The sequence below is a fragment of the Argiope bruennichi genome, chromosome 9 (assembly GCF_947563725.1).
Source record: "Argiope bruennichi chromosome 9, qqArgBrue1.1, whole genome shotgun sequence".
NCBI classification, from domain to species: Eukaryota; Metazoa; Arthropoda; class Arachnida; order Araneae; family Araneidae; genus Argiope; species Argiope bruennichi.
Genome location: NC_079159.1, coordinates 24,845,135 through 24,861,345, shown reverse-complemented (window position 1 = coordinate 24,861,345; position 16,211 = coordinate 24,845,135). Strand labels below are relative to the sequence as shown.

The following is a 16,211-nucleotide window of genomic DNA, read 5'->3' as shown; positions in this document are numbered from 1 at the left end:
CTCTAGGTCAAACGATATCGCCTGTAGAGATAAAAAAGTAGCCTACATAGTAGAGATAGAAAGGCATAAGAGATTTATTTAAAATTAAGCATAACCAATATTCTCAGCGGACAATGCTGTTGCCAAAATCAGCTATTGAAACAACATTAAAAAGTTGAGAATTCTAAATAGAATTTATTTAATTTTATAAAAATATTTTATGACTCTTAATTGCATATTTGAGCCCTTCATTGTATATATGCGCCAAGTTTGGCGTCTCTAGGTCAAACGATATCGCCTGTAGAGATAAAAAAGTAGCCTACATAGTAGAGATAAAAAGGCATAAGAGATTTATTTAAAATTAAGCATAACCAATATTCTCAGCGGACAATGCTGTTGCCAAAATCAGCTATTGAAACAACATTAAAAAGTTGAGAATTCTAAATAGAATTTATTTAATTTTATAAAAATATTTTATGACTCTTAATTGCATATTTGAGCCCTTCATTGTATATATGCGCCAAGTTTGGCGTCTCTAGGTCAAACGATATCGCCTGTAGAGATAAAAAAGTAGCCTACATAGTAGAGATAAAAAGGCATAAGAGATTTATTTAAAATTAAGCATAACCAATATTCTCAGCGGACAATGCTGTTGCCAAAATCAGCTATTGAAACAACATTAAAACGTTGAGAATTCTAAATAGAATTTATTTAATTTTATAAAAATATTTTATGACTCTTAATTGCATATTTGAGCCCTTCATTGTATATATGCGCCAAGTTTGGCGTCTCTAGGTCAAACGATATCGCCTGTAGAGATAAAAAAGTAGCCTACATAGTAGAGATAGAAAGGCATAAGAGATTTATTTAAAATTAAGCATAACCAATATTCTCAGCGGACAATGCTGTTGCCAAAATCAGCTATTGAAACAACATTAAAAAGTTGAGAATTCTAAATAGAATTTATTTAATTTTATAAAATATTTTATGACTCTTAATTGCATATTTGAGCCTTTCATTGTATATATGAGCCAAGTTTGGTACTTTCAAATCAAACGATTTGGCCTATATAGCGCAAACACACATAGTCAAAATAAAGAAACAAGAAATTTAATTAAAATCCGGCAAAACCAATATTCACGACAGAAAATCTTGTTGTCAAATTCAGCTATTAAAATAATATTAAAACATCGAGAATTCGATATAGCATTTAATAAATTTTAGAAAAATATTTGATCTCTCTTTGAATGCTTTAGTAACTCCAAGAAGAAGAAAAAATTTAAGTACTTCAACTTCACTACCGTTTCCTAGCGAAACTAACTTGAATAGAAGTGAATAGTTATTTTTCTTAAGCGAAACTGAAAAGCCAGACTTCTTCTTTTTTGTGACTGATCAGGTCGCCACGTCCAGTTCTGAAGCGATCTCTGGAGACAGCCCGGCCTTTCTTTCCTGTGGACCCTATCGTGTTGGGAAATCACTGCGAATTGAAACGAATTTAACCGGAAAATTGGCTCAAATATTTTCAAAGATTCTTTTGAGGAGAAGAGTTCCAGGGGTAAATTCCAAAGAATAGCAGCGCAAAAAAGTTTAGAGTGAACATGAAGAAATCGAGCAATAATTCTGGCGAATGGGAAGTACACATGTTGAGCTGGCTACTCAAAGAGATTGAGGGTTTTAGAAATAGGTTAACTATGAAAAGTTTTCCAGAGAATGAGATACTCTTGAGATATAAAAAAAAATATACTGGCTTATCACAGGTGTGAGATTATTTAAAGTTTTCTTTCAAAAAGCAGAAGGTGGGGGATGTTCTTTGAGTTCACGATATGACGTTTCTTGAGTAAACTACCTCTCTCTCTATATATATATATGATTTACTTGATTTTCAATTTGATATTTGCTAGGGAATCATTGTACAGAGGTTCGAATGAGTAGTGCATGGTTAAACGTTCTTTCAATTTTTGATTCCAAATTATAGTCAATTCTGCCCTTTTCTGTACTTACATTAATTGATTTGTTGAGTTCAAGATATGACGTTTTTTCGGTAAACGCAATATATATATGATTTATTTGATTCTTTATTTGATATTTGCTAGGGCATCAATGAACAGAGGTTCGAATGAGTAGTGCATGGCTGACTGTTCTTTCAATGTTTGATTCAAAATTATAGTACAGTCTGCACTTATATTAATTGATTTGTTAAGTTCACGATATGACGTTTTTTCGGTAAACGCAATATATATATGATTTATTTGATTCTGTATTTGATATTTGCTAGGGAATCAATGAACAGAGGTTCGAATGAGTAGTGCATGGCTGACTGTTCTTTCAATGTTTGATTCAAAATTATAGTACAGTCTGCACTTATATTAATTGATTTGTTAAGTTCACGATATGACGTTTTTTCGGTAAACGCAATATATATATGATTTATTTGATTCTGTATTTGATATTTGCTAGGGAATCATTGTACAGAGGTTCGAATGAGTAGTGCATGGTTAAACGTTCTTTCAATTTTTGATTCCAAATTATAGTCAATTCTGCCCTTTTCTGTACTTACATTAATTGATTTGTTGAGTTCAAGATATGACGTTTTTTCGGTAAACGCAATATATATATGATTTATTTGATTCTTTATTTGATATTTGCTAGGGCATCAATGAACAGAGGTTCGAATGAGTAGTGCATGACTGACTGTTCTTTCAATGTTTGATTCAAAATTATAGTACAGTCTGCACTTATATTAATTGATTTGTTAAGTTCACGATATGACGTTTTTTCGGTAAACGCAATATATATATGATTTATTTGATTCTGTATTTGATATTTGCTAGGGAATCAATGTATAGAGATTCGTATGAGTAGGGCAGGGCTGACTTCTCTTTCAATTTTTGATTCAAAATTATAGTAAAGTCTGCACTTTTTTGCACTTATATTAATTGATTTGTTAAGTTCATTTTTAAGTTTTTTCGGTAAACGCAATATATATATTTATATGTGATTTATTTGATTGTGTATTTGATATTTGCTAGGGAATCAATGTACAGAGTTTCGAATGAGTAGGACAGGGTTAAATGTTCTTTCAATTTTTGATTCCAAATTATAGTCAAGTCTGCACTTTTCTATACTTACATTAATTGATTTGTTGAGTTCACGGTATGACGTTTTTTCGGTAAATACAATATATATATTATTTATTTGATTCTGTATTTGATATTTGCTAGGGAATCAATGTACAGAGGTTCGAATGAGTAGGGCATGGCTGACTGTTCTTTCAATTTTTGATTCAAATTTATAGCAAAGTCTGCACTTTTCTGCTCATATATTAGTTGGTTTGTTAATTTCGGACTAAAAGCGAGCCAATCTGGTCATGCTGGTTGTTGTATAGGTTTCTACATGGGAAGCTATTAAATGAATAAATTTATTCCCAAACTGTATCTAAATATCTGTATTAGGTCGATTCTTATAGGAAGACTACCTATTGCAATAGTTTTCACGACAAGACTACAGGAAAATTTCTTCAGTTCTTCATCGATCATGGTCCCTAGAACCCAAAAGCATCCTTCGGTCAAAAGTTTATATAATATATATAATATGCGTAAAACACTTTGCATATGCTATCTTGTAACAGGATAACCAGAGTTATTTTGTTTTTAGTTCAATTGCCTTGGAATATGTTGTTAAAAATGTAAAATTCTCGGACGATTTCGTAAATGGCCCATCTAGCTCAAAGTGGGGTGGAAATGGCGGGGGGGGGGCTGAAATTTTCATTTCGCTTTCTTAGTATTGAAGATAGAGAAATAAATTCAATTAACCAAATTAGCACCTCATTAAATCTAACAACTTATGTATTTATAGTTTTCCAATAACTGCAATATCTTAGAAGTTAGGTGCTGAAAAGAGAATTTCAAGCCCTAATCATCAACATCAACAATTTATGTTGGCAGGTCGTAACTTAGATGTAAAGGACCTTTACCTTTGCCTTCCAACTTGCCGAGAAGAATTTTGGTTTAAATAACTTGGTAAATAGAATCCATTTGATGTATATTAGTAACTTATTGTCAATTTATGGCACCGTGCGTTTGCTCGACTTGATAGTATGTGCTTCTAAGAGCCTTAAGGATTAGTTGAGTTACGTTAATAGCCTTAGATTAAAGCTAGGCCGTGCTACACGTGGTGTAAATTTTCTAAATATAGAAGATAAAGATACTTAACTTATCACACCGGACCTCCATTTCCATAGCTCATAAGGTCCCTTTCCGATTTAGAATAGATGAAGGTAAACTTTATAAAAAAAACAAATGAAAAGAAAAAATTACACTGCAAATAATAGAAAGAAGCATATAAAAGACAAGTGTAAAACAAAACAAAACAAAAAAAATTAAAATGATAAAAACAAAATAGAACGAAAAATATCTGGAGTACGATAAAACTGAATGAATGAACATGATATTGAATGAAAAAATAAAGCAAATATAAAAATTAGGTTCTAGAGGAGGCTTAAGGATATACTATGAATAAAATGCGGTGAATATGAAAATATTGCATGGAAAAATTGATAGGGTTAATCTAATTTCTTAATTAATATTTATCCGTGATCAATTAGGAATTCAATCATGAGATAAAGATACTACAAATTCTATTTGTCAGTTTTCAAAGTTAAGGTAACAATTTATTTTAAAAATAACTATATTCACCCCTTTGATGACTAATATGATCGCAATGGTCTAGACTTTGAGACTGGAGAATTCCAGGTTCGTGACCAGATTCCAAAGAAGAACCACCGATGTAATCAGTTCTTTCGCGAATTAAATCCGTCGGGGCCACATGTCCTTCCGTTGGAATGGTATGGAAGTTTGGAGAGCCCTGGTGTCAATTTTGTCAGCTGACCATGATTCAAAATGACGAAGTCCGCCTCAAAATAACCCCATTGTTGCTTTAACTGGGACGTTAATATAACTAAATTTACTTAAAATGAATTGATAACTAGTATCCATTTAACGAGTTGGTTCATTATTATCAAATTATGGCATGGGGCAATCCACGATATGACAATACGTGTTATTGGTAGAAAGTAGTAGAGTTAAGTATTTTGCGGCCCTAGGCAGTGATATTTTATGGAGCCCTCTATTAATAAGTTGGGGACGCGGTGGCCTCGGCTTCGGAACCGGAGGGTTTCATGTTCGAGACCCAATTCCACTGAAGAACTCGTGTAAGCGGGTCTGGTGCACGTTAAACCGTCCGGGCCAAATGTCCTCCCGCTGGTGAGGTATGGTGTGGAGAGGAGGATGTCAGCTCAGGTGTCGTCCTCGTCATCTGGCCGCGGTTCAAAATTACGAGGTTCCTCCCAAAATAGTCCTAGAGTTGCTTTGAAAACGGGACGTTAATATAACTAAACTAACTATTAATAAGTTGATCGATTAAGTTACACATTTCAGTACATTTTTTTAATATGTTAATCTCTATTCCGCGAATATCTCTAGTTCAGCGTATTAGAATTTTGTGCTTGTGCTTTGTAATGTCATAAAGAAAACCAAATATACATTTTTCGTTGCCTTTAAGTCACAACGTTTACATACGTGCGAAAATAAAAATAACAGATTATCAACTCCTTAACGAATTTGATTCGAAATTTGACAAAGATCTATAATTTACGTCTTAAAACTGCATACTAAATTCTATTTATCCATCCAAGTCATTACATTTTTGTGCTATCGTGTTTACGTTCATGCGAAAATCCAGACAGGCACACAGTCAATGCCTTGTTGAATAGGTTTGACATTTGATAGAGATTTACACTTCAGATGTTAAATCAATGTGCAAAGTTTTATCCATCTTCTCATTGATTGAAAGAATTCTCATCAATGGATTGCATATAGAAATTGACAGAAACTTGCAAATTCAGTATAAAGACCATATACCAAACTTCATATGTCTAGCTCAAAGCATGATAGGGTTATCAAATTCATAAACATACATTATTTATAAAAGGTGATTTTTCTAACTGAGTGTGGTCTGAAATGTGAAGGTTTGTTAAGGTCTTTTTTTTATATGATTAGTATTTTATATAGTTTGTCATACGAGAAGGCAAAAATTGCTATTGTAATTTCCAATTTCATTTTGTATGGTGAGGGCAAAATTACAGTTTTCTTTATGGAAGTACAATCAATGCGACTAGCGTACTTGTCTGGCTATGAAGGCAATAGGATTTGTTGGATTCCTGAGCGAAATTTGGAAGAGTAGCTATATGCAATCAGTATTGGTAATGACGCTCGTGTTGTCAGTTTTGTAAGCATGACAGTTAGCTGACAAGCCATATCTTGTAAGCTAATTTATTAAATCTTTTGAAAAGATATTACAGTAAACCTAACTTTGCGAGCACTTCCTATAACAAAATACAAAAAAGTGACTCGCTGAGCGAGCGATGTTCCGCAGAACGAGTGGCGAAAAGACATCGTGACGTCGCATGCTGAATTGTTTTGTATCAAACTGTGTTAAGCATTTGTTTGAGCCCTTATATCTACATAGAAGATGTTTTGACCGGGTAGCATTGTCGAACATGACTCCGAGGGGTTTGAACAAGTTCCTGTGGAGCCTTCATCGATGAGATTTTGTCTCTGACCAAGATTATGATTTAGAAAGCAGCGATGTTGATGAGCTGGTGGAAAAATATAGCTAGAACCACCAAAGAGCTCATGTTGTTGTACTCTGTGTCACAGCAAAAAGCTGCGGAGGAGATTTAGTCAGGAAGAAATAATAGACATAGCAAAGCAATCACCTTCTAATGAAATTAGGGAGTTGTTGAAAGCATGGAAAATTATTGCATTGTATATTGAATTCTCACCCTAATTAGGCAGTATTTATGCACTTTAAAAATTCATTTAACGATAATACTGTGTCCCATTTTCGCCAAAATTTAAGCATAGCCTAAAACAAATCTCATTACATAATTTTCTTGTAAAAAAAAAGGCATGCATTATAAATATTAAATTCGATTATTATAAATCTGTTTAGCTATTCTTTTTTCCGAAATTGTCCTATTTATAGGAATAAATTGTCCTATTTTACATGAATTCCCATGGAAAAAATATAATGTATTACGAGCAATATTCGGGAAAAAATTATGTTCATTAATCAAATTTCCGCTGGTTCTTATATACATATTTTTACTTTTTACATTTTTTTTTTGCCATACTATTAAAAATTCTTATAATTTAATGCTATTAATTCAGTTAAATTAATAATCAAAGAGTCAGGAAAAATGACGACAAAAAGGTTAATCATCTTTCATTATATCAACTTTTCCCTCTTGGATACAAGAAAATACATGGTATTTATCTGCACACAAGTCAGGAAAGAGTATTAACCTGCAAAGAGTCAGGAAAAATGACGACAAACTGTTAATCCTCTTTCATTATATCAACTTTTCCTTCTTGGATACAAGAAAATACACGGTATTTACCTGCCCACAACAGCAGTTTATTTGATTTGTAAAGTGAGCAATAAAATATTCGTTGATGGGAATTGTAAAAAATTCCGAATCAAATGCTTATGATTAATTCTGCAAAATAATAAAGATTTTTTTTTTGAAAAATTGCAGTGAATTCTGTATTATGGTGAATTATACAGACTAAAGCTTCCTTGATTATCTCTTTTATCTGATTAAACGGCAAAATAATCCTCAATACAATGATGATACGGTTAGTATTCCGACAGATTTGACGAGACCATAAAATTCTGAAATAAAAAGAGTCAAATTAAAGTAGATTCAGCTACAAAAAACACATTTTATTTGCAAAATCATTATATAAAATATGTAAAATTCTGCTGAAAATTGTACAATATACAAAATTATACTGTTGTGAAAGCATTACAAAATATAATAAAACTGTTTGCATTGCACCATCATCTGCATATAAGGACTTTTCTCTGTAAAGTTCCTTGGTCATTCTTCTAGAAACACCAGATTACTAGAGTGTAGTGAAAGCTTATAAGCCAGTTAACAGCTACAAAACATGAGCAATTGCTTTTGTATCGTGGTCATGTTATTGGGCTGAAGAACCATAAGGTCTCAGGTTCTATCCTCGCTCAATTCAATCGCCACAAGAGTGTTTGGAAAGGTGAAATAAATTATTATAGAAGGTCCATTATTGTATTATATGATTATTGAAATCAGTTGCTAAATGCCGGTAAAGGAATTTCAGAACCGGACAAAGTAATTTCTTAAAATTTCTTTTTGAAATTGACACTAGTTTAAGTTCTCATTTACATCAGTGATTAAATGATTTAATTCTTCTTAAAATAAAAAAAATCAATGCTTTGCTAAACTTTTTTTTTCTCTCTTTTTCATCATTAGAAACCCGAAACCATCGAAACCTGCATTTGAAGATGGCAACCCCTACGTATATCATACACGGGAAGTCACCACAGGTAATTAATAATATTCATATCATTATCTCTGCTAATAATACCGATGAATTTGCGATTGCTTTCTCTACAAACCAGCACGTTAGACCGGCAATTACTACAATTTGTGTATATATATATTAAAATTAATTAATTTTATTAATATAAATATTAATTAATTAAATAAAACATGATTAATTAATTAAAACGTAATCGAATTTTTAACATTTTTCTGTGATAACTTCCTTAAAATATTATTGCACAAAATAAATTACAAATTTAGTTTCAAAATTTGAAAAAATGTCTTTTTAATTATACTATTTTAATAGTTTTTTTTTCTGAATTTTAGTAATTTTCAAAAAAATATTTTTTCCTTGTTTCCAATAATAGATTACATTGTTGCCCTGCCAATTCAAAATTTCCTAAAATATTTAATCATAAGATTTTCTTCCATTTTTAAAAGCTCAAAAAAAGGAGTTTTCTGTTTAGGACCTGTATCGTTTATAAAATGAATAAAAAAGTAAAATTACAATACAGCGAATTTTAAAAGATATATGAACCATACGTTTACGTTTTTAATAGCGCTATAATGTAATGGGATTAATCTTCATTAAGAAAGTACATGTATACAATGAACAGAACAAAAAGACAATTTAAATGGCACAGTTTTAATGTCAGACAATTTCACGAAATCATGGATATAAAGTTAAATCTAAATGATTTAACTGATATTAAATATAGCCAATATTCCTGACACACCAACTGGTAGCTAGAAGCGACTAATAAAATATATATTTTAAGTTTATAAGAAGTAAATTTCTTATATATTGTTCTTAATATCTATAATTTTAAACTTTTAAAAATATGTCTACAAATCGAGTGTAATTTTGCTTTATTCAGAGAAGCGTTATTCTAATGCCAGTTTTTGCATGAAAGTAAGCTAAATTAATCAATCAGTCTCAAAATAAAAAAAATACTGAATTTTTATAAGACAAACACAGCTGTAAAAAATGAAAAACAATTTACAATATTTCATTTAATGAAATTTTCAAGTATAAAAGAAATTAAAAAGAAGTATGTAATAAATATCTCAAGCCGTCGAATTTCCTCTTCCTGTCAACTTAATAATTTTCTTTAACTTCATAAATTAATTTTAAATGTTTCAAAATAATAAACTTGTAATATAAAAACTAAATTATTTAGTAAATTATATGAAATAAATTAAATGTGTTATAAATCAACACTTAGCAAACAATTGCTAAAAAAAATAAGAGTATGTACATACAGTTTTACATTTTTTCACTCAAATAAATGAATTGGAAAACAAAATATTTATTCAACTTGAGAATACAGTGACAATCTAAAAATTATTTTTCCAAGCAGATTATACAAAAAAAGTAGCTCAACTTCTCAAATATGTTATAAATTAACACCTAGCAAATATTCCAAGATGTAAAATATCACCAAATACAGTTTTACATATTCTCGTTCGAGCTAAGCGAAACGTAGAATTACTTTCAAAATTATTTGCATTTTTTCCCTGCCAATGAAACTCTAGATTATTTTCGATATAAAAATTTCGAGCTAGAAAAAGAAACCTGATTTCTAATCTTTTCTTCAAAAAGAATTTAAGCATTCCATTGAATAAAACATAAGCTCGACAGAAGTCTATGCTAAGTCGTTGCATCTTTTACAGATGAAACGAATGTCTTTTTCATTGTTTTTTTTTTCCTTTCTTTCTTCTTTTGAAAAAAAATCGATGAAGTGAATCAGTGAATTTGAATCGAAGAAAGCAAAGGAAAAAATAAAAATAAAAAAGAACAGTTCTCATAGAAAGATCTGAGCTAAAATGTTTTTATATGAAAATACACGCGTAGGTTCTTCGACAATTGCTAAAGCGGAACTTCATTTGTTCTTTTTAAATACGTGAGTTTTTGACTAAATATTTTAGATTTAAAATTTGACTGAAAAGTTCTTATTTTTAATAAGAATTTTTTCTTTACTTTCAATGTTCTTTCTATACAATAATAAGCTTATTTCTGAAAATAAACTTTTTTTTTTTTCGTTTTAAGATTAATCTTTCGCTTCGATATGTATTAATTTTCTAATTCTTAAAAAGACCTTGTTCGTATTTCTTTTTTCTCAAAATATTCCAGCATTGTAATTATATGGTATTTCTTAGAACCTTATAAACATCTAATTTAAATAAAACATTCGTATTTGAAATCGTCGGAATCAGTATATTTCAAAGAACAAACTGAATTATTTAAAGTTTTCTTTCAAATCAAATGAAGAATAATATTCAAATTTATAAAAATAAATTATGTAAAGTTATAAATTATACACTGGAAAAAAAAATTTCTCTGGAAACTTAGAATGGCAATAAATTACTTTTAAGAAAGTATTTTATCGTTTGATATTTGATTTATTTCTCTTTTTCTAATTGGTTTATTATAAATAAATTTCAAAGGAACAGATTTCAAAAATATTTTATGATTCAGTTTTAAATTTTCTGATGAAACCCTTTTAATTATTTGAGGCAGACATATTTTAAATATTTAAATAAAACATGAGTAGAAATTTACAATATTTGCACCTTAAGAAAAAATATAGCACATGAGTTTCTCTTTAACTATTGCAGCAAAAATTAAAAATTCGTTCCAAATATTTTATTTGGGTTTTATGGATAACTAAAAATATCATTATTGAAACAGATTTTTTAAAATAGGTAAAATAATACCTACAATATAATTTTTAAAAAATAATTCAAATCATACGACATTTTAGGAATGAATAATAGCATAAAGTTTAATTTTACATTTTGTCGCATCGAACTAACTGAACAGCTATTTTTTAAATTTCTCGCCTTTCTGCGAGCATTGGAAATCTAGGTTATTCTCGGTATAAAAATTTCGAGCTTGGAAAAAGAAACCCTATTTCTAATCTTTTCTTCAAAAAGAATTTAAGTATTTCATTGAATAAAACATCAACTCGACAGAAGTCTATGCTAAGTCACTGCATCTTTTACAGATGAAACGAATGTCTTTTTTGTTGTTGCTGCTCTTTCTTCCTTTGAAGAAAAATCGATGAAGTAAATCAGTGAATTTGAATCGAAGAAAGCAAAGGGAATAACAAAAAAGATCAGCCATTTTATAGAAGGTCCTAAGTTAAAATGCAAAAAAATGTATAAAAAAATACGAAAACATACGCGTAGGCTCTTCAGCTATTACTAAAGTGTACCTTGGTAGATAGATGTAAGCATTTGTTCTTTTTAAGTATACGCACTTTTGATTTAAATATTTCAGATTTAAAATTCAACTGAAAGCTTCTTATATTTAATAAGAATTTTCTGCTTTATCTTAGATGTTCTTTGCCATACGAGAAAGAGTTTGTTTTTGAAAAATGATCTTTTTTTCCATTTTAAGATTAATGTTTCTTTAAATTTTTCAGTAAGAGCGTCTTCCACTTTGGTGCATGTTCTTTTTAGCTTTCTTATAAAAAGACTTCCTTCCGATATTTGCTGATTTTTCCAAATATACAGATACTGTATTTTTGCATAGTTTTTTAGAACTTCAAAATTACTCATATAAATAAAACATTTGGATATGAAATGTCTTGACTCAATATTTTTAAAATTGAATTAAAAACGCAACGTTCTTTAGAATTAAATGAAGAAAAATACTATAATTCTCTTTTGCCTTTGTTAAATTATTAGCCAAGAGTTTATACAATTTACATAAAGATTTCAAGGAATATTCTCTGGCATAATAATTTTCCTTGTAATAGAGAACAGCATCTGCATTAACACAAAAAAAGAAGAATTTCCACCATATTTTTTCTGAAATGCAAAACTGTAGTCTAAAATTATTTACATAGAAGCTCTATTTCTTAATTTCTTTTTTTATTCCTTTGCTAAAATATATAGGGGGAAAAGATTTTTAAAGATAAGGTTCCTTCAACTGATTTTTCCATTTCTTAAATGAATTCAGTTCTAAGTAGTTTACTGAAATATAAATTTATTAAATAAATAGTATTTTTCTGTGGAATTTTAAAATCATAATATTTTTCATGTACCCATTAATTTATTTATGGTAATAGTATTCAATTATTATCGATCCGGCAAGTCACTTTTTGTTGAAATAATGGCTGATTTGATAATTTTTTTATAAAAAAAATTAAATATTTATCATTTGAAGTGTTAAACTAAAAGTTCTAAATAATGTGAATTTTAGCAGATAAGCAAAATTTAATAATTTGTTTTATTTTTAAAATTTTAATTTGAATATTTTGTGTGTTATCTTTATTTAAATTTTTCCTGTTTATCGTCATTGTTAATATCCAAATACTATAATATAATTTATGATTAGAAGCTTGTAATTCAATCTTACCAACAAAGTAAACTCAAATACTTTTAGAAAAAAAATTCAATCCATTGTGTCCTAGATTCTATCTGGAATAAGTCTTTTAGGTATTTAAGTATTCTTTCTTTTTGCCAGTAATGGCTTTTATTTGTTAAAGCTATTGAATAAAAAATAGTTTTCTCTATATTATTTTTGTTGCTTTCTATTAACTATTCCTTTTGCAAATTGAAATTTCTTTTTGTAATTTCATGTAACTATAATTCCTTTAACTTTAAAGGAAAAGCTTTGCATTTCTATATACATATAAGGCTTTTCCATATACAAAAACCATTCCTTTCAATGTTTGAAATAAATATGCAGGCTTTAATCTGTATACTTAATAATTATTTATACAACATTAATTTCCCTTATACAACAACTGAGCCTAGGCTTTTAGTATAAAACTTTACTAAAGCCAACATTAATGGGCTTCTTTTCTTTTTTTTTTTTCTTTTTTTTTTTTGCTTTTTTGCTTTTTGTTCTTGTTGTTGTTCCTTTGCATTTTTTTCCTTTAAAATGAAATAAAATATATTAAGTTCGAATACAAAATGAATATGATCTTGAAAGCCTTTCTTTTAAATAGAATAATGCAACATGCTTCAGTAGATGGGGTGTTTTTTTCAGTAAAAAGGAAGTCCTATTCCAGAGCTTCCTTTTATTATTTTTAACTTTTATAATTACATAACATTAAATTATAAAGCTATAAAATTATAAAATAAATGTCAAAAACATTCTTTGAAAAAATATACCAAAATAGACTTTTAATAAATATCGTTAACTTCTTAAAAGAAAGCATTTACCATTTTTTTTTTTAATCGGTTGATAAATATTTCTTTAGAAATATTTACCAAATGATTTTTACTGTGGGTATTTTCTAAAGAAATAAACAAAAATATTTCTTCAGAAATATTTCTTTTCATATTTTTTTACCTTTTTTATTTTTATTTTTAAAAATAGTCTACATTTAAAGACAGGATTTTATGCATGCGACTGATTTAAAAAATCCCTGAATATTTTTAACTATAATATAATAAAAACATATCTGAATTCTGACTGGAGTTTTATTTGCTTTCTATTTGCATTTAATTAATATGCTAGTTTTCCAAAAAATAAATAATTAATCATTATTTTAATTATTGCAGATAGATTTTTTTTATTCATTTATTTTAAAAGTATCCTAATAAAAAAATTCAAAACAATCTGAATTTTTTTAAATGTCGTTTTTAAAAAAAAGATTCTTTTCCAACTTTTTGCATATGACGATAAATGATGTCATGACGAATGATGATGTTTTTATGATGATTATGATCAAGACAAGGGAAAAGGTTTTTACTTTTAAGTACGTCTCCGACTTTTGTCATTTCCAATTAATGATAAACAAAATGATGTAAAAATATATTCAAAAAGATTTTTTTTTCGGAATCTAAATTAATACTGTTTGGTATCAATATATTGAATCCAAGCTTACCGATTACCATATTTAACAAAAACCAGGTCATCTAAATCGTTAAAGTTTGAAAGACAAGTTTTAAATTTACATTTTATGTTTGAGAGAGGAACCTTCTAAAACATTCACTTTATGTTAAACTCGTAAACAGAATTAAAACGGATATATTGCAAAGCATTTCACATAAATACAATTAATCGTACTCAAATATTTAGTGTATTTTTTATGGCTCCGCCTTTTTGATGTTATCGTATTCAACTCCGAAATTCTTTTACTGAACGTAAATACATTGAATAAAAACCCATTTTACTGTGCTTGAAAATGCATAAGAAGTTCTTTCATTGTTAAATGTTATTGCCTTTTTCAAAATAGCGTAAGTAGGCTCTTAAGTAAAATTGTAAAGGTTGAATTAAAGGCAAAAATGGCTGTCTTTAAAGAGAATGTATTAAAATGAAATATGGTTATTAATTTTTAAAATCCTGATTGTTTATTTTAATGTCAATTAAAACTTCTTTTTTTCAATGCAGAAAAATTCAAAATAAGAATAACTTAAACATTAGTCGTTTAAATCGAACTATTTTAATGTAAGGAAATCTATTTTGTTTGTTTATGCTATGTTAAATGTGTTTTTCCAAATCGTATGAATTTACAAACCCAATTTTTTATCTTTATCTAAGCTTCTATAAAGTTTTTTTTCTCTAAATATAACAGTGAATTGGGAGGTTATCTAAGTAATTGTGTTCAATGTTACTGAAATGTTGCATTCAATCTGAATAAAAAATTAAAGATATTGAATTGATTAAGAAACCTTTTATTAATAAAGAGTAAAGATAAAATCAGAAAATAATTTTATTCATTGACTTTAATGCTAATTATTTGACAATTCTATTTAATGGAGAAAATAAGAAGCAGTATTGTTAAAGTTCATGTCTGCTATCTGCAAGTCAATAAAATAATTTAATTTATTAGTAAGGAACAAATATTATTACTTGTTTTGATTAAATAAAAAGTATTGCGATGCAGGAAACAACTTTCATTAAACAGAGTTTTCGTTTTGAGCAACAAGATTTTATATTTTCCAAATTGAGTTATGTCTTATTATTAAGTTAATTAAAGAAATAATTATGTTACTAATCTTAATAATTATATATATATATATATATATATATATATATATATATATATATATATATATATATATATGACATCATCACGATCAATAAAAACAAATTTTCATTTGTAGAATATGCTACATAGTCAAAAAATTATTCAATTTTATTTTTTAATGGTAATTTAATAAAGCTGATGGACAGATAAAAATGTCATTTGTTTTGTAGTTACCGTGTTAATATATATTTGGACAACTGAACAGACAGACTTTCTCGGGACATATTTTGCTCCAAATTTTATAGAAATCTACAAATTTGGCGTAAATCGCTATACATAAAATTTCATCTGTCTATCTCAAAGCGTTTTTGAGTTATCTTTGCCACAGACAGACGGACGGACATTTTCCAAAAATGTGTTTTTCGAACCCAGAGAAGTCTGAAATTTGAAGATTCGTCAAAATCTCAAGTTCAAATTCTTTGATGTTTACAATACTTTCTCGATACTTCGTATACGAAAAAGTAAAAATATTGTTGATTCACAATATTTATCTAGGGGCCACGGTGGCCTGGTGGTACGGTCTCGGCTTAGGAACCGGAGGGCTTCTGGTTCGAGATCCGATTCCACCGAATAATTGTCGTATAATCTGGTCTGGTGCACACTAAATCCATCAAGGCCAAACGTCCTCTGGTGTGGTGTGGAAGTTTAGAAAGAGGGGTGCCAGCTCAGGTGCCGTCCTCGTCATCTGATAGCAGTTCAAAATTACGAGGTCCATCCCAAAATAACCCAAGTATTGCTTTAAAACGGGATGTTAATATAACTAAACTAAACTCGCAATATTTATTTCCTTTTATAGTTTTTTTTTCTATTTAATA

General features: G+C 28.7%; 1 protein-coding gene across 1 annotated transcript in view; it reads left to right on the top strand.

Moving 5' to 3' along the window:
* The window catches only part of LOC129984235 (hemicentin-1-like), a 769,108-nt gene that overhangs the window by 738,087 nt on the left and 14,810 nt on the right, over positions 1 to 16,211 (top strand). Inside the window, exon 12 of the mRNA XM_056094068.1 lies at positions 8,333 to 8,406. Coding sequence (XP_055950043.1) covers positions 8,333 to 8,406 — 74 coding nt within the window. The remainder of the gene's footprint in view (positions 1 to 8,332; positions 8,407 to 16,211) is intronic.